At 37.3% G+C, this 24,290-nt stretch overlaps 1 protein-coding gene across 1 annotated transcript; it reads right to left on the bottom strand.

The window, feature by feature from the left end:
* Nucleotides 1-19,368: 19,368 nt before the first annotated feature.
* ptgs2b (prostaglandin-endoperoxide synthase 2b) lies at nt 19,369-23,469 on the bottom strand. Its single transcript, XM_008415162.3, has 10 exons — nt 23,337-23,469; nt 23,031-23,147; nt 22,789-22,932; nt 22,537-22,680; nt 22,095-22,276; nt 21,919-22,002; nt 21,576-21,822; nt 21,020-21,306; nt 20,775-20,922; nt 19,369-20,266 (listed from the first exon to the last, which is right to left on the bottom strand). Exons 1-10 carry the CDS (start codon nt 23,416-23,418, stop codon nt 19,854-19,856), a joined length of 1,848 nt encoding a protein of 615 aa, XP_008413384.1. The 5' UTR covers nt 23,419-23,469; the 3' UTR covers nt 19,369-19,853.
* Nucleotides 23,470-24,290: the final 821 nt, after the last annotated feature.

The following is a 24,290-nucleotide window of genomic DNA, read 5'->3' as shown; positions in this document are numbered from 1 at the left end:
ATGGGGAAGTTTCATTTCCTGCTGCCACATTTAAGCCAACCCTGAGGAATGCCTCATGGAGCCTCCTACTGCGTTTTGTGGCTCTGCTCTGTGATGAGTTTTGAAGTCATTTAATGGAAATTATAAAGGTGATTCCCGTAAGAAGTCTGTTTTTTTCCGTTGACTTTCTTTCCCAGCAGTGCTGGAAAGTAGAGGTCAAAATATGCTTTGCAATGAAACAACAGCTTCTCTTTCAAACTTGGAGAGATACACCTTGACCCGATTTCCCCCAAATACTGGTAGTTTCTGCAGGCAAGTCTACACAGGTGTTAAATTATGCTTAGGGCCAAGATTCCTTCCTGTAAACTTTTTTAAAGTTCAAAACAGTTCATCACTTTTTTCATTCTTTGAAAAACACAAATGACAAAGTCTCGTTGATTGAAATTACTGTTTGAGCAAAAACTGAAAATAAAGATCATTCTTATTTCTTTATATTTGCTACTTTACATCCTGGTGGTTTTCTGCTCTGGTCATCAGGGCCCACTCTCCTGCATATTTCAGGTGTTTTCCTCTGCCACACTCCCAAGTTTAACGAATGGATAATTAACAGGCTTCTGCAGAACGTGATGAGATGCCAGAGGATATGAATCAGGTGTGCTGAAGCAGAGACACATTTAAAACATGAAATGGGCCATGAGAACCAGGATTAAGAACCACTGATAAATCTATTTAATAGTAAAGTAGGTGTTATTTGAGATGGCATTTTTAGTTGAAGTTATTCATGCTTCTCAGTCAATAATTGAAGTAAATCCAATCAAATCCATAAAAGTATCATGCATTTCACTCACTTTGACACAGCATCTCTGTAAAACATATTTCTGAAAGAATAGCCTGAAATGACTCTGTCTTTTATATTGTTAATTGCCCTGCAGGAGGGTAATTCACGACATGAATTCTCGTAAAATGAAGTTTTCAGTTTCAGTTTGAATAAACCCTTTGAGTATTGCACTGACAAGCTCAGCTCAACACCTTCATATTGTATCATTGCTCATACTGAACTGTGTCAGTAGTGCTGGAACTTTTTCACATTTCGTTGCGTACAGCTGCAGATGTTTGGGAGGATTTTATTTAATAAATAATCCCATAGTTACACATCATTGTAAAGTGCAGGAAGGAGATTCTTTGTAGAAATAACAGCTTTGCACATCTACTAACTGGAATTCTAGCCCAAATATTTCTGCAATGTGTGTAAAACTAAAATCACATCGGATGGAGACAATCTGTGAGCAGCAATTTTCTTCTTTCTACAAATTGACAATTGCATTGGACTTTGGGTTTTCCACACAAATATACTTTGATTCAATAATACCATTGTAGTTCTGGTTGCATCTTTTGAAGTCTTTGTTCTGTTGGAAGGTCAACCTGCACTCCAGTCTCTTGATGGTGTTGGACTTCATAAATTTTTTGTCTCTGTGCTCAGAGACCCAGGTTGGTTAACCAGTTTCAGGACCCGACCAGAACCTCTCAGTGTTAATTACTTTGAGATGTAATGAGATTTGGTTATATAAGAAAGCAGGCATTAATGCTGGAAAAAGATCAAATGTTACAAGTCATACATGTCATACAAATGGAACAGATACAGAGTTACATTCACCATCCAGCGCTGGGCCACACTGAGCTCACCTTAGGGATGTAACCAAGTGAGGCAAATATAGAGGCTAATAGAGATGGAGGAAAAGACAGAATCCATAACAATGGAGATGCATAGATGGAAAGCTTTAAGTCTGCCTCTTGAAGAGAGTCTGAAGGAACTGCGTAACAGGAGCAAACAGCAGAAATACAATTCATATCCTCTTCTGGTCTGACCAGCTTCAATTCTCTTTGCAGCAACATGCTGCCACCACCATGTGTTCATTGTAATTTTGAGAGTTTTCTGGTTTCCAAAGAATTTTCTCTGCTCCTCAGAAATGTTACTGTCAGTCTAATCTGACCAGAGCACCTTCGTGCATATGCATGTGGGCAGATCAATCCAAAATATAGACAATATCGACACCAAGTCGACCATATAGACATAATATCCTACTGTTAATTTTGTCGACTCCAGGATATTGGCAATATTGATATCTAGTGTGATAAGATCAATGCTTTAGTTCCAGATTCCCTCTTGAAATGTATTTTATTTTTGTAATGCAGTTTCTCCACTACATAAAATATTTATTTGGGATAAAATGCACACAAATTGTTTTGTTTTTCTATAGTTTTAGCTTATTTTTTTGATATGTTTAAGTATTTTTAGAGACCTTTCAACTTTGTCCAAATTCTGTCCGAGGTTTTAACAAAATAATTCAGCAACAAAAAATCCCCGACTGTTTCCTCATAAAGACACACAATGGTAATAAGTTTGATGATATTATTAAAATATAAATAACTAAAAGTGTCGTATCATTATCAGCAATATGGCCCAGTATTTACTTGGTATCATTTCGATACCAAAATATGCAGTATTGCAAACCTCTTCAATGAAGCCATATGTCCTTCCACTAAAGTTATATGCTAGTTTGTGTTGGTGTGTAACATTACATTTAGATAATACAGTGGGCTGGGCATTAAAGTTTTTGTTTGACAAATGTGAAAAGTTTGAGGGATATGCAAGAAAGTAAGCTACTTGAAACAAAGAATACATAGAAACAAAAATGGAAAACCAAGAGAGGCAAATGACACATAAAAGGTTTTTTTCATCCAAATGTTATGTCTGCACAGATGCTTGCCAGTCGTAGCGTCTGAAAGGACTTAAAGGAAACGAACACTGGTCTGAGCCACTTTTTGTGATTCATAGTGAGCAATGACCTTTCTTCTCTAAATGTTTTCCAGCTTATACAATGGTGCAAATGTCCTAACTATAGCAATAAAATTAAATACCAAAAACATAAGAAACAGGATAAAATTGTTATTTTAGGTATTCGATTACAGAAAAATGTAATCAAGGATAAAAGCATTGACTTACTGTTTGTGTCTTTCATGCAAAATTCTCATTCATCCATTTGTTCAAATTTATACCTAAAAAAAACCAATGTGAACATTCAAGCCCAAGTAGAGGAAGTTTTTACAACAGTTATAACAATTTTAACATAAAATACAAAAAAAGAAATTAAAAATAGCATGAAGCATGACTTGCAATGTGCCCTAATGGCTGCATGACGCATGAAAAAAAGGGACATCTGGAGTTAAGGTTAAGAAACGTCACAACGGTTTGTAATAACTCTGGTAACAGGAAACAGTTTTGCATGTTCTGAATTAGGTCTCGACTTACTGAAAATGTTTGGCTATGTTCAGTAAGCAAATGGTCTTGCAAACTAGATTAAAATTAGTTTATTTTCTTGTTTGGCTTGTTGAGAATGGGTCTCGTTTAGGAAAGTTTTGTGGTCAGCATAAATTAGCATAACTAAAATAGCATAGTATAATTTGAGCTTCAGCTAACTTTGCACATGTTTAGCATAGTTTTGTAAAGAGAAATATTTAAAAGTTCAGAAAAAACTCATTAGAGCCCATTCTAAAGAAATATTTCGACATGGCAAGTGGGGGAAAATGCATGGCACCCACATCTGCAGGCCTGTGCACATGCATGAAAAGCTGGTAATGTGAGGGCTCTGACAGGACAGGATTCAACAGAGAAGTGATTCAGAGCTTTTGCAGTGGATCTCAGTTTATCAATTATCTTATCCTCTAGTTTTAGCTCCTTAGTTTCTCTACTTCTGTTATATGTCCTATTTCCTTACTTATTATAATGACTGAACAAAAAAATAGCATTAAAATCTAGATTTCTTTTACAGTCTTGTTTCTATGTCGGTTACAAAGTGACCCTTTTTGTTTTAGGTATTGCAGGAGCCTGGTCATTATAATTGCTAGCTTTTCCCTGTAGCTTCAGTGAGATGCTTGTTGAACATCCTCCACTTGTAGACTATTTACTGTACAGTGGAACGTCTGATTTCATATTTGTTTGACAGCTCCTTAAATCCTTCTCTGACTCACAAACTTAATCAGTTTTCTTCCTGAAGACCTCAGACAGCTCCGTGGTTCACTCTTACCTCACCAGTCAAAGCAAACCAAAATAAACATCTAAGGTTTAAACAGAGCGAAAGTCTTTCAAAATGCTGAGGAACCATCTATTTATCATCCTAATGTATTTTAGGATTCTATTCTAATGCCATTTTAAGTTTTAATCCAGTTTATTATTTCCTATTTTTCTCCTTTGTGTGTGTTAGCAGTATCACTGAATAAAATTAGGTTGTTATTTAGGATATGCACTGGTATAAATGACAGAAAAACAAATGTAAAAACGTTTTGAGCCTGGACACAGTAAGAAACATTACAAAGCTCAAACCGCAAAGGTAGAAATTCAGTAAATATCAAGCCCTTCTCCAATTTTGACCCAGACAATTTTGATCCAGAAAACTGGAGAAGGGGTTGGATTTCGTTCTTCTTTTGATTTAAAGTGCTCAAATGAAAAATATTTGTTCATTCAGTCACTCGCATATAGATCACCTGAAAATTACAGATGTAATTTTCCTCTTTGTCATCTTCCAATTCATAATCTGCAGTGTTCCTGACATTGAGAAATAAGAGAAAGTCATATGAGACAGGGCGAGGTGGCGCTCAGTCAGCAGGTGAGTGGACAAAGACACCCTGATTGCTCCTGTGAGTGTTTCTGTTGCGTAACGTCTTCGCCTACGTACAGGAAGAAGGGAAAGGCTAGTCAGCTCTCACCCACATACATTTTTGTCCAGTCTCTGTTTTACTGTTGATAACCGTTTGTGGATGTTAGTCACTATTCTGCTATGTTAGTGTTTCCGTTTTTCAAATATGACGTTTGCAAAAACGTTTTTCATTCATTCATGCACTCGTTCATTTGTTTATTTTCCATGCTGGTTTTTTCCGGCTGAGGGAAGGGGTGAGTGGGTGAGTGGGTGGGGCGCGGGGGGAGAGTGGGCGGGCGGGTGCTGTGGGTGAGGGCTTTTCCCAGTGTCTGGAAGCTTCTTCAACACCACAGGGAGGAGCTGCAGGAGCATGGAGTAAACGGGAAGGGGTGCTGTAACAGCGAATTAACAAAATAAAGGAAAAATGCCAACTAAAGATTTACAATTTTTACTTTTAGTTGTGTGATAAACATATTATAAAATGGAAAATTCATATCCATCACTGCTCCCAACAAAACTAATAAGTATTTCCATACATGCTGACTGGAATTTGCACAATCATTTGCTCTGTTCTTACTCATTTTTAAATAACATTTTCACGATTATTGCACGTCTGTTTTTCCATAATGATATATGATATTTGATATGTAAATAGTCCAATGTGCCTATTTCTGTTATAGTTATGTAAAGTATAATTATTAATCTTGTTTTTTATATAAATAGTTTTAAAACTTTAAGAACTTCTTTTGTGAACCTTTATATTTGGTGCTGCTCTTTCCCAATAAAGGTTGTTTTTATTCTATTCTATTCTATTCTATTCTATTCTATTCTATTCTATTCTATTCTATTCTATGATCTAATTATTTAAGAAGTTTTTTTGTGGAAAATAAACTTTCATGAATATCAGCTGGCACAAGCAAAATGCCAGAGAAAAATATTATGTATTATTTTCCTTAAAGGTTTCATGCAAATGCCAAAAAAAATGAGGATAAAATTAAGTTAATTCCTACCAGTTTGTGCCACAAAATGCTGGATTTTAAAAAAGAATGATGTCATGCTTCATCAGATATTCCTACTTCCTTAGTTTACAGGGTGATGACAAATGTCAAAGGATGTTCCTTGGCTACAAAGCTTACTTTCAGAGTGAGTAATGATGTTACTACAAACATGAAGCACTTCAGAGCGGTTTAGGTCAGTTTAAACCAGCTGCAGGTTCATTCACAGATCATCTATTTGTGTTTTCAAACATCCACAGCAAGCTGTGACAGCAACCTAAACTCCAGGAATTTTCATTTCTGAGAACTTAGATTACAGATACTCGATGATTCACGTTTTGTCACGCCACACAAATTTCAAATTATTTTAGTAGAAATTTTGGTGAAATATTAACACACAGTAGTACATAGTTGCTAAGTGAATAAACGTTTTTTATTTCATCAATAAAAATCTGAACTGTGTGGAGGGCATTTAAATTCTTCTGCCCTGAGTAGATACTTTGTAAAAGCCATTCTGGCTGCAGGTACAGCTGCAAATCTGTATGGGTGTGTCTTTACTTGCTTTGCAAATCTTAGATGTTTGTCTTTCGGTCTTCAGATTAGGTAGATAAAATCTGTGTATCATACAGATCAAGTATCTTACATAGTTTTCAGTCCTTTGCACCTGCTAACATGCCTCTCTTGCTCCATCCATTTTCCAATCAACTGTCATGCTGCTCTGACCTTCATGATGCTTTTTCTTCAGTGATCTTCTCGAATGAACTTCTGATTTACACTGACACGACATTCCACATTTCTTCACAGAAATGTGAAGAACAAAAAGATAAAACATTTTTATAGACCTATGTAAAATTCACTGCAGGATCAACGTTAAGATCCTGGTGTAAAATAAGTGTGCTTCAATAAGTACCTAGTGCTCTATTAACGGATTTAATGACTTCTGAAGGCAGCTTACAGCACTTTTTTTTTTTTAAATTAGCGTTAAAAGAGTAAAAAAGGCAAAAATGTCAGGTTTTCTATGGCTTTCCTTCCACTTCCTCAACTTTGTGTTGCTTTATCGTAAATAAGTTAAGGGGATGTTAAAACTTTTTGTTTGTTTATTTGCACAATTTGTTTTTCCATTTGTTTTGAATCAAATTCTTGTAGAAAAAATAATTTTTTTTGTAGAAATATTAAGAAAAATATTTTTTATAGGAAATCACAGAAATGCATGTGTAAGGATCAAATATCAGAGAATAAGTTAAAAAAATGTTATTTTAAAGATCATTTAAAAAGTTGCCAAGAAAGTTTGTATCCTTGGAAACACAATACAAAGGAAAAATGGATGACTCAAGACTGGATAGTCCTTTGTTTGTAAGACATAATATGCTGACAGAAACCAGTTATTGCAGAAAATCTGTATGCGCTTCAACGCTCTCCACTCCTCTTCCGTTCTGGCTCCTGTTTCCACCTCCTTTATCCCACCATGACTCATCCAGTGTAAACATACACAAACTCTGAGGTTTTCCAGTGTTGTCCCAAGAATTATGTTATCATCTTAAATATGAAGAATCGCTGCTTTTGCAATCACTGTCGTTGCTCCTGACATGACATCATACTCCCAGAAAATACAAATGCTAGATAGTTGACCAAAGAAAAGCAGCATTGTATCGCATTCTAAGTTATACTGGCTACTCTACATTTGCACAAATTGCTCAGGATTAAAATTTTTTATTTGTTTCAATCGAATATTTAGAAGTGGACACTGATATTTCGCAGCTTGGGGACTGATTCCTGACTTTTTCTTGTCAGAATGATCCACAGACATAACTCTACAAGCAAGTCCTCAAAGTTGTGGGTTTAAATGCAATCATGGTCAAGTAGGTGAATTACAGCCAATAAATATATGACTTTATGTCTGGTCACAAGATATACACTGTCTAAGAAAGGAGGTTTGTTTGTGGAAGCATTATGTTGCAATTTACATCCATGTATGTTTTTTTTATAGTCAAAACTACTAAATCATTAATTAAATGTGAATGTTTCTTCTGTTACAAGGTGAGTTTCTGGTGAATTACTTCTGTTTGTTTCTTTTATGCTCACCATTGTTTGTCCCTTCAGGTACTGCAGCCAGGTCAGGTGTGTGGGCCGGTCAGCCGGCCGGCCAACATTTCCTCTTTAAATTGGTGCCACTGATTGCATCACTGGATAGAACCAAATGGAGGATTTTCCTTTTGTATTGTGTTGTTTATTCTCTTTAAAGGAACCTTCCCACTTGCACTGTGTTAAATGTTTTAGTTTGCAGACCGTTTAGTTGTGTAGATGAATATTAGTTCAACAATCATATTCCTGTTTCTTTGTTTAGATTTTGTTGTGTGGTTCGACCTATTTAGTGGTACAGATTAATGCAATGCAGGTGTGTTTCTGATCCTGTTTAAAACTAGTAAGATTTTTCATGTCAGAAAACAAAGACAACAAAGAATAAAATCCACCAGGAGGAGCATTGAACAGTCTGCTGATTTCTTGCCACCTTTCTTGATGCTCTGACTCCACTACGTCACACACTGAGGCACAGACTTATTTTATTATAGGAGGATTTATTTCAGACGCCGACATCTGAGTGCAGTTCAGTGAACATGAATTGTTTCCCAAAGCACAGTAATCACAGTGTGTCTTTATAGCCTTACAGACAGTGAACACACAGCTTCCCATATTTGACATTTTTAAACAGTTCCACCTATATAAAACACGGCCTTCCTTCTCTCCCAAATATGGCTGTTGCTTTGACTGTCTGTAAACACTGTTGGCCATCCATAACTTTCCTTCTTAGTCACTCTAGTGTAACCCTGTGTCATTGAAATCTCCTCCTGAGACATAATGAAAGCTAATATGCTATCAGACACTTCACAGATATTCTTAGGAAGATGTATCAATGCGGAAATGAGGATTGTGTCTCATCTTAGTTGAGAGGCAATTTTTTTCCGTGTGTGTGCTAGAATTACACTATCAATGAAATTAAGGAAATTGATAAAAGGTTCCTACGCATCGGAAAACAAAAGTAAAAGTAGAAACTAACGACTGCTACCCACCCACATACGCAGTAGATTCTGAACAATATTTGTAACATTTAGAGGACTCTGGATGGATTGATGAAAAAAATATTTTGGAAATATCTAAAATAGAGATGCCTCAGAAAAAACGCGTTTTTTTTTCTTATTAAAAGAATATATATTTTTTTGGCTTGGTGTACCATGTCACACTCTTGGGTTCTTCTCTGTTTAATGTAAGATTTTTTATTTGTTTATCTTTTTTTTCCACCTGAAATGATTCTGCTTACTTCCTGTCATGCTTTGTCATGAATTCCTTTCAATTCATCACAAAGCAACCTTGCCTGGAAATTCTGTTATTCATCTGTTCGCCTAAGTGGGAGAGTTTTTCTTCTTTTACTGCTGGATTTAGACAAAGCGCAGGATCCAATTTGTGCGTTGTTAACATTAATGTTTACAGATTGATGTGCAGCATGACTCAGGCATTTGAACTTTAACAGGTTTAACACTTCAGGTTTTAACGTTGAATGTTCAGACTGTGACTCACTGAAAGAGGAGACATATTGCGCATAATAAAGACACATTCACGAATTCAGTTTGTAGGGGACTATAATTAACTAAGACAATAAGTGAATATAGAAAACATCAAAGTGAAAATTTCCACCGAAATTCCCCTGAATCTGAGGCAATATGAGCAGAACAGTAACAGGGAGTATGACTAAACTGAGCATCAGGGTCTAACTACGTTTGGGTAGATGGTGACAAAGGAGGAACCAGAGGGATGAAAACTGAACTCAGGTGTTAAAGGGGAAATGTATCTGCAAACAATGAACTGCAGAACCTGGTTTGCACAATTTAGCAGGAAATAAACACACCTAATGATAAACAGGAACAAGGGAACAGAGATAAGGTTTGCACAACTAAGAGAGCCAAGCAAAGAAAGAGCAAACCTAAAACCTACCAACCTTCACAATCTCTAACCTACACATCTTAAGCACTTTGATAAGTGAAAATAAAGGTTTTACTGTAAATAAAATAAGACATTATAATCATATCAATCCGATTCCACTTCCCTCCACCTTAAACATCTGGTACCTTTCCATTTAATGAGAGCGAGGCTCCGTCACTGATTTGCCTGAGAGGTTTTGGGGAATGTAATGTGAAAATAATTAAACCACATCTTATCTGTGAAACTTATCTCGTGCCAGCCATGTTAAGCTTCACCTTCCATCACGTCAAATAAATAGGAATGAGGAAACTACCTGCAGGTTATTAATGGTAGCACTAAAAACTAATCAAAACGTTTTTCTATGAAAGTGTAATAATAGTTTCATAGCGTAAATCAGTGAGTGATGGAAAACACAAGAGAATGTGGCGTTCAAGTGAGGGAAATATATGCTGATCTTCATAAACTGAGAAATTACAGCTGGTCTAAACTTGCCCGGGTCTGAGCAATAAAAACAACTGGAACTGGAACAAACAAGGGTGGACACCACACACAATGAGAAGAAGTGTAAAAAAAATCCCCAAACTCTGTTATTAAGGTCCTGTTAAAGCACCTTGTGAATAAATCCAAAACTTATGACTCCACAATCTTTCCAAGGCTGTAATTGTGACTTTATGTTTTTCCTTCCACTAAATTTTCCATTACTAAACATATGAGCAGCCGATGTCTTTTGCCTTGTGGTATTGTGGAGAGTGACAACACGTGTTTCACAATGATTCCCTCATGACTACCTTGACCGTGACAATGTCACAACTACATGTTACTGTGTCATCAATTTTATAGGTTTCATGTTATATTTTTATTTCATAATAGAGGAAATTTTTGATTTTATATATTCTCTGTTATAACAAAAAATGTATAACACTGAAGGATTACTGGAATAAATTAACTTTTTGATCATATTATACTCTTTGAGATGTGGTTTAGTCAAATAAAAACATCATTATTTGAGTCTGATACTTATATTTTTGTGTCTCTTTTATTGAAATTCTTTACTTTTTAGCATTAAGTCTTCACAAAAACGTACAAAATTTTGTCTCTGGCATTAAATTAAGTGTATTTCTCACAGAGTTTCAGCTTAAATGTGGGAGAAAATGTCACCTTGTTTAACCCACATTCACAACATTGTTCATCAGCTGCTACGTGCAGAATCTCAACACCAATTAGATGTTGTTTTACTGAATGTTCTCCTCTGGGTGTTCTGTGAATGTCCTGCCAAATAATACCTCTGTCCTCCCTCTGATTCAGAGAGCTCTTTGATTGAGATTCATACTTCTTTTTATTTACCCAAATGAAATTAATTAAGAGTTTTCTGGAAATATTTTATCACACAAACATTACAAGAGGAGTTCCTGTCTGGAATGAACCTTTCACAAAACAAATTACACATTAAGGTTTTTATTTACACACCATTTTTACTCCCACGCAATAGTTTTACAGCAACTGTGAAAAGGTTAATATTACATGGAAAAATGTGCTTAAATTGTGAAAGATCTTTGACTGACACCTTAAATATGTCCCTGAGACACCCTATTACTAATATGGGGAAGGGACAAAATCTAACAGATGTCATTTTACAATTGTGTCTTGGCATTAGTCACCATGTCTGATGAACAGACTAACTGATCAACACAGATAAAAAAAGGTGACTGATAACAGGTGTTAGTCCTTCTTTATGAATCACATCATTCACAACATTTTAATTTGTTGATTTGAAAGGGTGTACCCAAGGATGCCATTGACCTTCTGCATGAAAAATGTGTCAGCTTAAGACGCGTCGTTTGGAAATATTTTAGTTTGGGTCAAATATTTAATCTGGGTTGTGTGAATACAAAGTGTGTGGTTTATGGTTATGATGCCCCACATTCTCATTCACAGGTAAATGAAGCATAACAAACACATTTTGTCTAAGTACATGAGCTGCCCCCTCACATAGAAGGACTCCTGGGTGAAGAGCCACATTACCCATATCAGGACCTGAAACCGTGGCTGTAATTTCACACAGCCACGGGGAATTCAGAATCAACAATAAGCTTCACATGCATAGTTTTTTAATAAAATACCTGCCCAACTCACACAGAAACGTCCTTGATTCGGAGACATCCCGACTGTGAAGGCAAACACAAACTACGCCACCTGTTTCAACACCTAGATTATAAAAATCAGTAACACTCCTATGTCTGCTAAAGTTTTACAAAAAGTAAATACAGAGCCATGTCAGTTATGTAAGAGGAGAGTCGAGATTTGTAAAGTCAACAAATGATCTTTGTACTATGAAAAAGACCAATACAGATGGCTTTAACCAACGTTTATGGTTTTACTATTTTAGACATTGGTTTATTTTTTTTTAAATGCATAAAAAGATGGGTAAACCTTAACTTCATAAGAAATTTATATTCTTAAGCAAGTGCTAGTTTTCCAAAGTTATTTTAGAATAAATAATTAGAGTCAAAACTGTGCTGTTATTTCATCAAATCTATCTTAACCCTATCGTTGGTATGCAGGAGGCAATGAATGGAAAAATTTTGTCTTCTCCCTATTAAAGCAATGCTAATTAGTATCCAAAAAAAAACTAAACTTCTCCTGAGGATTTCTAAATGTATTCTTATCAGTTTTCCGTGCAGCTCAGACAGTGAAATCTGATAAATGGCATCTCTCCCAACATTTCTGGCACGCTATTTCATCTGTTGAGTCTACTTTCCATAGATGGCTGCAGGGCCATGCAGAGACCTTTGGAGGGGCAGGGGCTCAACCCACCCACCTCCCCCCTTCTGCACATGCCTGGATGGCCATGTTTAACATATTAGAGTGATGAGTGAGTGTGTCTGATGGACGAGCAACTATATTGTCGATGTAACCTCATGTCGACTTGTTGTGAGGCAATTTAACGACTGTTTTAGGTTTTTCTTTATCTCTTTATCTCTTTATCTTACGTAACACATTTTGATAAAAAAAGAGAAAAGAATTTGTTTACTGTGCTACACGCATGCCCTGCGACAGACTGGCGACCTGTCCAGGGTGTACCCCGCCTCTCGCCCGGAACGTCAGCTGGAGATAGGCACCAGCAACCCTCCCGACCCCACTGAGGGACAAGGGTGAAAGAAAATGGATGGATGGATGGATGGATGGATGGATGGATGTGCTACACGCAACTCCACAAGCAGCTTATATTTTGAAGATGTTTTAGTGTTCAAACTCTTAAAAACTGGACGCTTGAAGCGTAATGTAGACATCGGACATTTTCCACTTTAGCCTGAATGTTTTATTCATCAAATTTTTTACTTTGAAAAGATGCTGGTAGAGATGAAGCTAAGTGAACAGTTTTAAGGATGCTTGTTTAACCAATGGAGGATCAATGATTTACTCAAACATAAGATTGCCAGCAAATTCAGGCGAAAAAATTAACGCCTTCAAAACTTCCTTAGAATTAAGATGGAAAGTTTCAGGGAAGTGAAAGTAATCAAATACATTTCATTAATTCATCAGCAAGTTGGAACACCTCTACACAAGCCAAAGGCATTTCAGTTTACTGGTATTGATTACAATGTCAAGCTGGAAAGACATCAGAAAGAATCTTTGAAAGCTATTGTTGCTGTAGGTTGAAAGTGCTTAGATGACATTTTGAAATAATTTGAGGCTGGAACAATTTGAGTTTTGTCCTAGAGTGAAAAAGAGAGTATTTATGGGTAGAACATATTTATTGAGTGTGGATACCATAAGCATGGTAGAATAAAACTGACAAGTGATTGAATCTAACATGGGTGATGATTACTAGACAAAGACAATGTGTGAAGAGGGGAGGAAGAGAGAACAGAGTGAACATACTGAGAGGAAAGACTTATTGAAATAAAACGACACAATGAAAACACAGAGATCTGACTAAATATCTTAAACAAGATGTAACCCCCCACTACGCCTAAAAAGACTAAATACAAAATACAAAGCTACAATATAGAAACACAAGAAAGGATATAAAGACAAACCACAAAACTCAAAGTGCTTAAATCCTAAGAACCAAAACATACTAATTTCAGACTGACAATCTTATGTTTGAGTAAATCATTGATCCTCCATTGGTTAAACAAGCATCCTTAAAACTGTTCACTTAGCTTCATCTCTACCAGCATCTTTTCAAAGTAAATTTTTTTTTCCATGAAACATTCAGGCTAAAGTGGAAAATGTCCGATGTTTACATTACGCTTCAAGCGTCCAGTTTTTAAGAGTTTGAACACTAAAACATCTTCAAAATATAAGATGCTTGTGGAGTTGCGTGTAACACAGTAAACAAATTCTTTTCTCTTTTTTTATCAAAATGTGTTACGTAAGATAAAGAGATAAAGAGATAAAGAAAAACCTAAAACAGTCGTTAAATTGCCTCACAACAAGTCGACATGAGGTTACATCGACAATATAGTTGCTCGTCCATCAGACACACTCTCACTCATCACTCTAATATGTTAAACATGGCCATCCAGGCATGTGCAGAAGGGGGGAGGTGGGTCGGTTGAGCCCCTGCCCCTCCAAAGGTCTCTGCATGGCCCTGCAGCCATCTATGGAAAGTAGACTCAACAGACGAAATAGCGTGCCAGAAATGTTGGGAGAGATGCCATTTATCAGATTTCACTGTCTGAGCTGCACGGAAAACTGATAAGAATACATTTAGAAATCCTCAGGAGAAGTTTAGTTTTTTTTGGATTCTAATTAGCATTGCTTTAATAGGGAGAAGACAAAATTTTTCCATTCATTGCCTCCTGCATACCAACGATAGGGTTAAGATAGATTTGATGAAATGACAGCACAGTTTTGACTCTAATTATTTATTCTAAAATAACTTTGGAAAACTAGCACTTGCTTAAGAATATAAATTTCTTATGAAGTTAAGGTTTACCCATCTTTTTATGCATTAAAAAAAAATAAACCAATGTCTAAAATAGTAAAACCATAAACGTTGGTTAAAGCCATCTGTATTGGTCTTTTTCATAGTACAAAGACCATTTGTTGACTTTACAAATCTCGACTCTCCTCTTACATAACTTCAAGTCTCAGTTCAAGACAGGATGATTAGAAAAAGATTGTACATTTATTAAAAATGATTCTCTGGAGAAAAACTCCTCAAGGAAAAAAACAATATGGCAGCTTGACTTAAGTTTAGTTTGGTTCAAATTAGAGATGATTGAATGAAGAAAACCAAACAGAATATCATCAGTTTAACCAGCTGTTAAACATGGTGGTGAAGACCTTAAGTTTTACCCAAAGGACCTGAAAACCTTCCTGTCACTGAGTCACGTTTGAACTCTTTTGTTTGCAAATGGGAGGCCATCAGTGTCATAGTTGAACCTTTACCCCAAAATGGATCATACAATCAATGAAGTAATGTCTAAAAGACACCGAAGTAATGACAGACATTAATTGTCATTCGGAAACTGTGTTATTTGTGCCAAAAGGTGTGTGCAAGCTTTTGAATACCATTACAGACTTCATTGGCAGTCAGAAAATTTTTCTCTCTGTTTTGTATCGACACCACAGGCTTCTTGGCAAAGAACCAGTGTCAAATGTTATCAGACACCACCCACACCCTGTCAGTTTCTGAAATTAAAATGATGAAAATAAAATATTTCTAATGGTTTTGAGTAAGGAAGTGATACCCAAAGCGTTATTTACTGACAACTGAGTCTCTTTAATTTGTTTAATTTTTCCCTTTGGAATGTGAAGGGTCTCACGCCCCGTCTTTTGTCCTCTACTTATCAATGGTTGTTAGGTAGTGGACATTAAATTTGTGACTAACAAAACACAGAGCCCCCATGCCACCCAAGACCACTTTAAAGTCCCTCATCAAATGACAACCATGCAGGTAGCTTAACATCAAAAAGTTCTTCTATGTAATGTTTATAGTTTCTCAGGTCAGGATATATCCTACTAAGGTAATTTTGGTGTGAGAGGTGATGTTGAAATTGAACGTATTGCTCATTGCTTTGGCAGTTTCTATGTGCTTCTGAACTGCAGTCATCATGTGTAACATCTGGATTGTAAATGAAAAAGTTTCTTGCACCGAAAGTCGCCGAGGGATGAAGTGGAGACATTGGAATGACGATGAAGAAACAGTGTTTTGATGTTTGAATTATTTACGTTTTCTATCATTTGTTTCTATTCTTGATACACATATTTCCTTGTTTGCTTTTTAATTTTGTAGAGTATGTTATAAACCTGATTCCCTTAAGGTCATTGTTATCAGAAGTCACAATAAAACATAGAAAAAGTAGTAATCAATTTTTAGATCTCTTCCTCCTTGGTACACAATGCCTTGTTGTAGGAGGGAATTTCTCTTTCTCTTGCTTTTTCCTGAACTTCCTGAAGGAACCGGTTCTTGTTTTAGGTGTTTTCTGTAACAAAGCCATGTGAATAAAGACTTTTTTAAAATCAAAGTCTGACATTTCTTCCTCTGCGTCATATCTCATAGACTGCTTTTCGTTTTTGAATCTGTCTTTTTATTACCTGATGTGAGACCTGACTGTGCACTCACGTGTCCACAAACCACCTGACATGTTTATGGGTAAACTTACAACTACTTACAAAGTTTTGTCAATAACCATGGTAACATTTTATGAATTTTAACAGGCCAAACCCAATAAAACATTAAAACTATTTGTTTTTAGTTTGCACTTAGCCTTGAATTCCCCCCTCATCAGCCCCAGGCTCGTTTCCTGTCACCATGACCTCAACGGTTTGTTTCTAGCTGAGGTATGACAAATGTGTTATTAGCTAGGATGGGTCAACCCTGAAGCAAAACCTCCATCATTAAGAAAGAATGACACAAGGATATTCCCTGTAGCTAAGAAGCAGGATTGTTGAGTCTTACACCAACACTGAAAATAGAACCCTAACAAGTCACATGATCAGTTTGCTTTTATTTGAGGTTATGCATTTTTTTAGCATATTTTGTACTGTACAAACCAAGGTATTCACAGTGAAGGTTAAAAAAATTCAGTGTCTGTTTTATAACTGATTTGTGTCAAACCTCACAATGATTTGAGACATTGATTTTTCTAGATTTTTATGGTATTTTTTTCATAGCTTTTACAGGAAGTGTGAGTTATGTGTGTTTAGATTTTCTGAGAATACTTAAAGTCCTCACCTTCCCTTTTACATTTGCGTGGAAATGTCTGTGATTAAAAAGAAAAATATACAGTACAGCAATGGAATAAATTCTGACCACATCATTGTTGCAGCTTAAATAGGATTTAGGAGGGAAAATAACAGCAAGGTGCTTCGGATATAAGTATGAGATTAACAAATGGTGTGTGTTAACGCAATGTGCTAGCAGAAAACACATCAGCACTGACTTTAGAGAAGAAACTGTTACTGCCTATAAATGTCAAGTCAAGTTTTAACTGATTTCTAATAGTTTTTCACTTGATTGCTCAGGTTGGACGTGAGTTCTGAAGGACTTCTAGAAAAACAAATTTAATTCACGACAATTCAGAGCCACGTTTCCTTTGTGCCTTTGCACCACTTTCCAGCTGACCTGCGCCGCACCACTTGCAAGGTGTCACGTAATTCTGGTGGTGGTCCCACTCCCACTGTAAGTCTGGCTCCCGAGCAGTGAGAAGGACAAAAAAACATGCTGAGCTGTCCTGGTCATCTCCTGCACTCGGGCCCACGTTCTGTTCATGCTCATTAGATTCACACAAAGCAAGATGGATTCCCCATGCCCGATCTCATAGAGCAGGATCTGAGCAGGCCACACATTGACGTACAACCAAACAATAATAGTCACAGTCATGCCCTGGCATCACACAGTGAGGAAATAACAACTAACTAATAATGCCCCCACACAATCAGGTCATTTTCGTGCTGTGATAGGCCAAGTTCTTCCAACGGGATTTCCCGAGCCAAACATTATGTGATGGAGAAGCAACTCTTTATGAGGATGAGCTGAGATGACAACTGATGCACATGACTTAATTAATACAATGCTCTTAGTTCTGCATGTGGGTGTGTTTTCATTCGGATATGGAAGCTGCTTCTTTTGTGAGAAACGCGATGGAAAACTTTCTATTGAGGTTAGAGAGGATTATGTCTAGCGCTGGCGAGCTGATTCACGACGCCATGCTGCCCGTCACGTCAGCATTTTTGTCGCCGTGTTTGACTTGGACAGGGTCCTCTGGAGACTTTATCCTCCACCCACTTGCTGCATCTCTGCCAGCAGAGGCTGGGTGTATGTTTTCAGAATGGGTGGTTTTTCTTATACATCAATTACAGTAAAGCAGTTTTTTTTCCCCAGAACCTTTTCCCAGAAAGTTGACCGTTGGAAACCATAATAATGACACATTTTGTGTGATAGTTTCCCTATTTCTCTTTCATTACACACAATGTAAGGAAATGTCATCTTTAAACACTGAAGAGTTTATGAAAGAAGCCAGTAAATCTCAAAAAACATAAAAGTTTAAGAGAAATGCACTGAAGCCTTCTGAACCATTTCATCTCGTTACTTATCTCCGCTGCCTTGGCATAAATCTCGTTGGGTCTGACAAGCGTCTACATGTTTTATCTGTTCTGTTGAGATGTGAAAGCTCTTGTAGCTGCACAAAAATGTGAGCGTAGGCTGAATAAATCCAGCACAGAATACTCAGAGTACTACTGCTGGTTTATTAACACTGAAGCTTTCATATCAGTCACATTTATTCTCCTGCTAATGGAGCTCAGAAACAGAACAAGTACAAGACTGAAGAGGTGCAACATTTACCAATATAAGGATCAGTCAGGTGTTTGCTTTGTTCGGTGCCATTTAAAGTTAAACAACTCAAATTAATAATTACATTGTTGTTCCCATTTTCATGACAACAGATAGGGTGTTTATATTTATATATATGTTTAGTGTGAATGGCAACTTCACTTCTTGTAAAGTGTGAATGTCAAAGTTCTTGACCTTGTGAAGCACAGCTGACTGAATATTTCATCACACGAAACCAGAACTATGTCCTTTTGTCACTGTTTGACCTCTTCTTCTTGTATTTGTGAAATTAATTCCCATGACAATTTGGGATCTGGTTGCTAAAATTTAACTCAGCTTAATGATTTGAATCATGTAAATGGGACATAAAAGCAAAAACAAAAGAAAGCTGTGAGGTGGAATATACATTTTTAAAGTATTGCCAGTGCAAAAACTACTCTGCAAGAGTCAGAATCCAGTTGTTTGTTCTGTGGACTGTGCAATTAAAATGGGGACGAGTACATGAGAATGTGCGATTTAAGAACGGAATGAATGTTGATCAGAATTCAGGAAAAGGTTACCAAAAATAGATTCTTACCGAAAATTGCACAGCCAGAGCAAGAAACAAAAAGTTTAAAACAAGTGAAAATGTAACAAGCAAGGCTGGTGAGGACTAAATCCAACTGGAGGGACAATTTATTTTAAAGTTTTTTACATTTATCTTCCGGGTGTGGCAGTAATTTTGGTTGGAGCAGAGGCTCAAAAACAACATCAAGTTAGTTATGTAGAGAAATAAGAAGCACAAAAACAAAGGGTGTGTTTTCTTTTTTTCATTAGTAGGCTGATTAATACATTTAAATGATTGCGAACAGGCCTTAAGAATTCTTGAAACAAGAAGCTTCAAGAATTTGAAAATGTGTGCTTTAAGTTTAAAGTAGTCAGAAAGGAAATACAAAAATTGTTCCAGTCCTGCCAGTTTATTCAATTCAAACAAGAACATATCATATAATGCTTGTAACAGTCATATTACACAATTGACGATATTTCATTTGAATATTTCTGCAGTTTAGACACATATACTCACATGACAGTCCAAGTTTTCTTTTAAAAAAAAAATAAATCTGTGAATTAGTAGAAAAAATAGAAATGCATCAGACCTATAAATAAGTCATGGTGAGTATGTAGGCTTCCAGTTTTAGTCACATGTGTGAAAATCTACAGAAATTATCCTCATGAAACAATAGGAATACAATAAGTACGACTGAGGCTGAAAGTCTACAACTTCAAGTATTAGGTATCAGTAAAGTTTTTAATTCTTTTTAAATTACAAAAATAACTTAAGGCACTTAATAAATTAACACATAGGTGGAGAAAAGACGAATAAATAAAAAACATAAATACAAAATAAATATTAAATAACATCTTTTCTTTTGAACTGAGTATTTAGAGCTCAGAAGTCCTTTCTTTCAGAATGACTGTGGGGTTGGGGTTACTGCCACGCGACTGCGACGTGCTCGAGTTGATGGTCATGGATCCGGTCTCTTTGATGTCAGGCACATAAAAGGACGCCACGGGACAGGGGCCTTGAACGTTGTTGCAAACCAGCCTCTGCAGGGAGGCGGTGTTGACGATGTCAAAGCCGACTGAGCCTCCAAAGGTGCTGGGCTTCCAGTACTCTGGCGAGCAAATGGGATTCCCCATCAGGCCTTTGAGGGAGAAAGGAGCCCCCATCTCCACCATCGTCTCCCCAAAAATGGCGTTCAGCCGGGGCTTCTCCACGAGCAGGCCGGGGTAGAGCTCCACAGCGTCGATGTCACCATACAGCTCTTCCAGTATGGCGGCCATTTCTTTGTCTCCTGTAGTGAAGAAAATAAACGGTTTTAGCTTGTGGTTCAGTCTGGCTCATCTCACTTGCACCACTTCTTAACTTTCCAACTTGATCTTTCCTTTGTCTCTTCACATCTAACCTTTTCCTTAATACCTCTTGGGGTAGTTTTCCTATCCCTCCCTGGAGCTGCTGGTCTCCCTTGTAAGTTTACATCTTTGCTCTTTGTAATGACAATCTGCTTACATTATGCCAGGATGTATTGAACATCCGCCTCTTACAGACATGGAAATAAACATTGAACCTCCCAAACTGCCGGGGTGTAAGTCCAAAAGCATGTCCTTAATAATACCAAAGCGCTGTCGAGAGCTGTGTTCAGTAGCTTTAGGTATGTTTTTCAAAGTTCTTGACAATTAGACAAAGCAGAAAGAGTTTGGAGTTGCGTAGAAGAGTCAATAATAATCTCCTGGTAATCCTTTTGCGTCATCTGCTCCACCTACATGTATCAGTCTTTGTTGGTGGTGTTGAATTTGTCTCACCTGTCATGTCTTCAAACGAGGAGTAGGGCTCCATGAAGAATCTCTTCCTGTAGGCATTGAGGGATTGGTAGCGCATCTTTCTGCTGTTCTCGATGGACTTGATGGCGACATACAAAATGGGTCCCGGAACGTTCCGCCCACCAGCGACCTGTAAAAGGGGAATAAGATGTTTAAAGTCATGAAGCTTTAGAGCCATGTTGGGGTTAAAATGTAGCTGTTCCTGCAGCTGCATTGAGAGTCCTTACCCGTCCTGCAGTCTGCTTGGTGAATGAATCCACCAGGTTGCTGATGCCGTGCTCGGTCATCACAGTGGTGTTGAAGACAAACTCCTTGTAGCTGTAATCCCTCTCCTCGATGTGGAAGCTGTCAGGCATCAGAGGGTGCCAGTGGTAAAGTGTATTGAACTCGGATGCGATGCGGTTTTGGTACTGGAAGCGTTTGCTGAAGAGCAGCTCTGGATCAAACTTCAGTTTGAAGTGATAACCGCTCAGGTGCTGCACGTAGTCCTCGATCACAATCTTGATGGTCTCACCTACAGAGATGAAATATGTAATCAAATTTTTGTCTGCTTAATTTGCATTTTAAATATATTTCCTCTTCCTGCTGCAAAAAGGAAACTGACATTTCATTACTGCCAAGCCAAAACACACTCCTGTGATTATGATCAAAGCTCTATTCAAGGAATACCAAAGCTAAAACCACAACTTCCTCTCGTCGAAACTAATATCAGTCATTCCGCATCCATGGCGCTGTTACGGGAAATATCTTTAAAAACTGTTTGCAGAAGTCAAGATTTCTCACCAATAAGGATGAGCCGAGAAGTCTGAAAGAGTCTTTCATCATCCCAGTCTGGGTGAACTTCCTTCAAAATGTCACACACCCGGTTGTGCTCACGGAGCCAGATGGTGGCGTACATCATGAGGCCTGGGACCAGACCGAACGCCTCGTGGCCAACAGCGAAGCGCTGAGAGTCTGGGATGTGTGGCGGGTACTGCATTTCAGCACCAACGTCCTTAACCAGCGGAGGGTACACCTCTCCGTTTACAATCTGTAGCATTACACAAGAAGGACATAGAGGAAGTGTGAGACACAGATGTGGACTCGAAGCCTTTTGTCTTAATGAAATGTGGCTCTCTACTCTTACCTGATATTTAAGCTTTCCATCCTTGAAAAGCCTCAGTTTATGTTGCCTCTCCAGGTTGTCACCATAAATGTGGCCGAGATCAACCTAAAAAAAGAAAACATTTTCAGATTTGATTTAATTTTGCTTACAAGACATCTTGCTTAATAATCTATTCTGAATTAGATTTGGCTACTCACCCCGTGGCCTTTAGCCACTGTGAAAGCAGGCCCGTTCTTCATATCAGACTTGAAGAACTGGTGTGTGAAGTGTTGCGCGAAGAACGCAAACATCAAGCTGGTACCCTGCGGGTCTGGAATAAACCGTCTCCTCACCAAGAGCTTTTCCGCCAAAACCTTGACATCAGGTAGCTCCTTTTTACCTGAAAACAACAAGATAAACATCAGCTCAAAACGCAGCAGGAAGCTGGCTTGTTATGATATGATTTCAGGGCAAACGCTTTCTTTGTTGCATGCTGGGACAGGTTTGGACTTGATTCATAAGACTGTTTCCTCTCACACAAGCGATAAACAAAAGGTTTTATTGTGATCTTCCACTGATGTAATAGGAACGGGATGCTCTTGTGCTCTAAATAAGAATCTAAGAAAACTGGTTCTCCTGAAGCGCAGAAAGTGAACTCACCTACGACTCCCATAGGGGTTGGGCAGTCCGCCGGAACTGGAGGAAGGGTACGAGTATAGTAGGACAGGTTGGAATAGGCTTCCCAGCTTTTGTATCCATAGTCCGCATTGTAAGTAGGAGGACTGTCAATCATATGGGATCGTGCTAGAATGAGGAAGGAAATTTATTTATTCATTTATGTTGCATAAACCTACTACTTGTCTCTGTATAAATTACTTAATTTCTCCACTGAGTAGAAAGGAGAGGACTTACATGTCAAGACGTATTTCATGATGGCATCTCTGAGAAATGAAATATTGTTGATGATGTTCCAGAATCCCTTGAAGTGGGTGAGGATGTAGTGCACCGTGTTGGGTGAAGGCTTTAGGGAAACTTTTACCCAAGTGAGGAACTCAGCTGCAGATGACAGAAATGGGGAAGATGAGTTAAGATGTCAACAGCAGCTCCAATGTAACAATTTGAAATACAATCTGGGTTTCTTTTTATACACTTACGTGTTGTGCAGTTTTGTCCATAAAAACCAGTGCGTGTGCAGTCGCATTCATAGTCTTGTGAACCCATCGCTGTGCACACACCCCTGTTCTGGCATGGCTCTGAGCAGCAGGGGTTACCTACAGCGGAGACATTTAGTAAAAATAAAGATCAGTATCCTAGAAAGCACTTTAAACATTTCAATTACATCATTCAGACACAGACTGGAGAATCAAACTTTAATCTAAAACACACAAAAAAACTTACTTCTAAAGTAATTTATTTAACTTAAAATTCATACGAAATTAACTTTAAAGTAATTTTCTTACCTCCTTTGCATAGAGAAAAACTGATTGCCAGCAGTAAAGTAGAAAATGTTATGAAATCCATTCTGCTATGTACTCTATTCATTTTGCGAGCCTGTCTCTTTGTCTGCCAGAAGCAAATAGGAGGTAACGCAGACCTGACGCTACATTTATACTCTGAAGTGTCCCGCCCTCTCTGTCAATGTATGACCTATTACCTACCGGAAGTCTGATTATGGACTAAGAACCGAAGAAAAAAGGGAGAATGTTACAGAACACTCAAATTTCATAAAAGAGATGTATTTTATTAAAATATTGTTTGACATTATTACAACTATGTTTATTAGTGTTTCTGTATGTTACTCTCGCAAATTGAGATAGATAAAAAAAAATTTAAAGAAAAGACAGCGAATTAAAACAAAATGTTTTTTTATTTTATTAAATTGTATAAATAAATAGTTATTCTTTTCAACATCGGTTTTAAAATCTATTGTTAAATTAAATAATTTCAAGAATTTGTGCTAACAGTGTCGGTCCAGCAAAATGAGATCCAGAATCCTGCAGATTCGATGTAAATCAGATGAGGAACGGACAGAGTGGTTTTAACGAGGAGGACGGCAAAGTGATTTATTTCATGTAGAAAAACAAATATATGTATAAACATCAAGATAAAGAATCTTATAGTATTTGACCTAGACGTAATACCTCAACATGAATGCATTTCAATCATACCGTACCATTATTTTTTATTATTCCTCCGACGTATTAATCATACAGATGACAATTACATTGACTTTTCAAGCCGAAATGAAAGGTCCGGAACGTATTGCAGAAACATAAATCAATGTTCTTGTTGGATCAATTAAGTTAAAGTGATGTGATAATATTTAAATAATAGGAGGAAATCTTTAATCATACAATAATTAAAAAACCCACAGTGTCTAGGGACAGCAAATTGATCTAGTCTGGAATGTATTG

The sequence above is a fragment of the Poecilia reticulata genome, chromosome 4, assembly GCF_904066995.2.
Source record: "Poecilia reticulata chromosome 4, P_reticulata-male-v2, whole genome shotgun sequence".
NCBI lineage: Eukaryota > Metazoa > Chordata > Actinopteri > Cyprinodontiformes > Poeciliidae > Poecilia > Poecilia reticulata.
Note: the sequence above shows the minus strand (reverse complement) of the source record. Positions and strands in the feature narration are given on the sequence as shown.

What these genes read in the sequence shown, in the direction of transcription:
- ptgs2b (XM_008415162.3), bottom strand. Translation starts at nt 23,418, where the DNA reads ATGAATAGAGTACATAGCAGAATGGATTTCATAACATTTTCTACTTTA. An exon ending in TGGACAAAACTGCACAACAC is followed by an intron (nt 22,933 to 23,030) that starts GTAAGTGTATAA and finishes TGTCATCTGCAG; the next exon opens with CTGAGTTCCTCACTTGGGTA. An exon ending in CCAAGCAGACTGCAGGACGG is followed by an intron (nt 20,923 to 21,019) that starts GTAAGGACTCTC and finishes CCCCTTTTACAG; the next exon opens with GTCGCTGGTGGGCGGAACGT.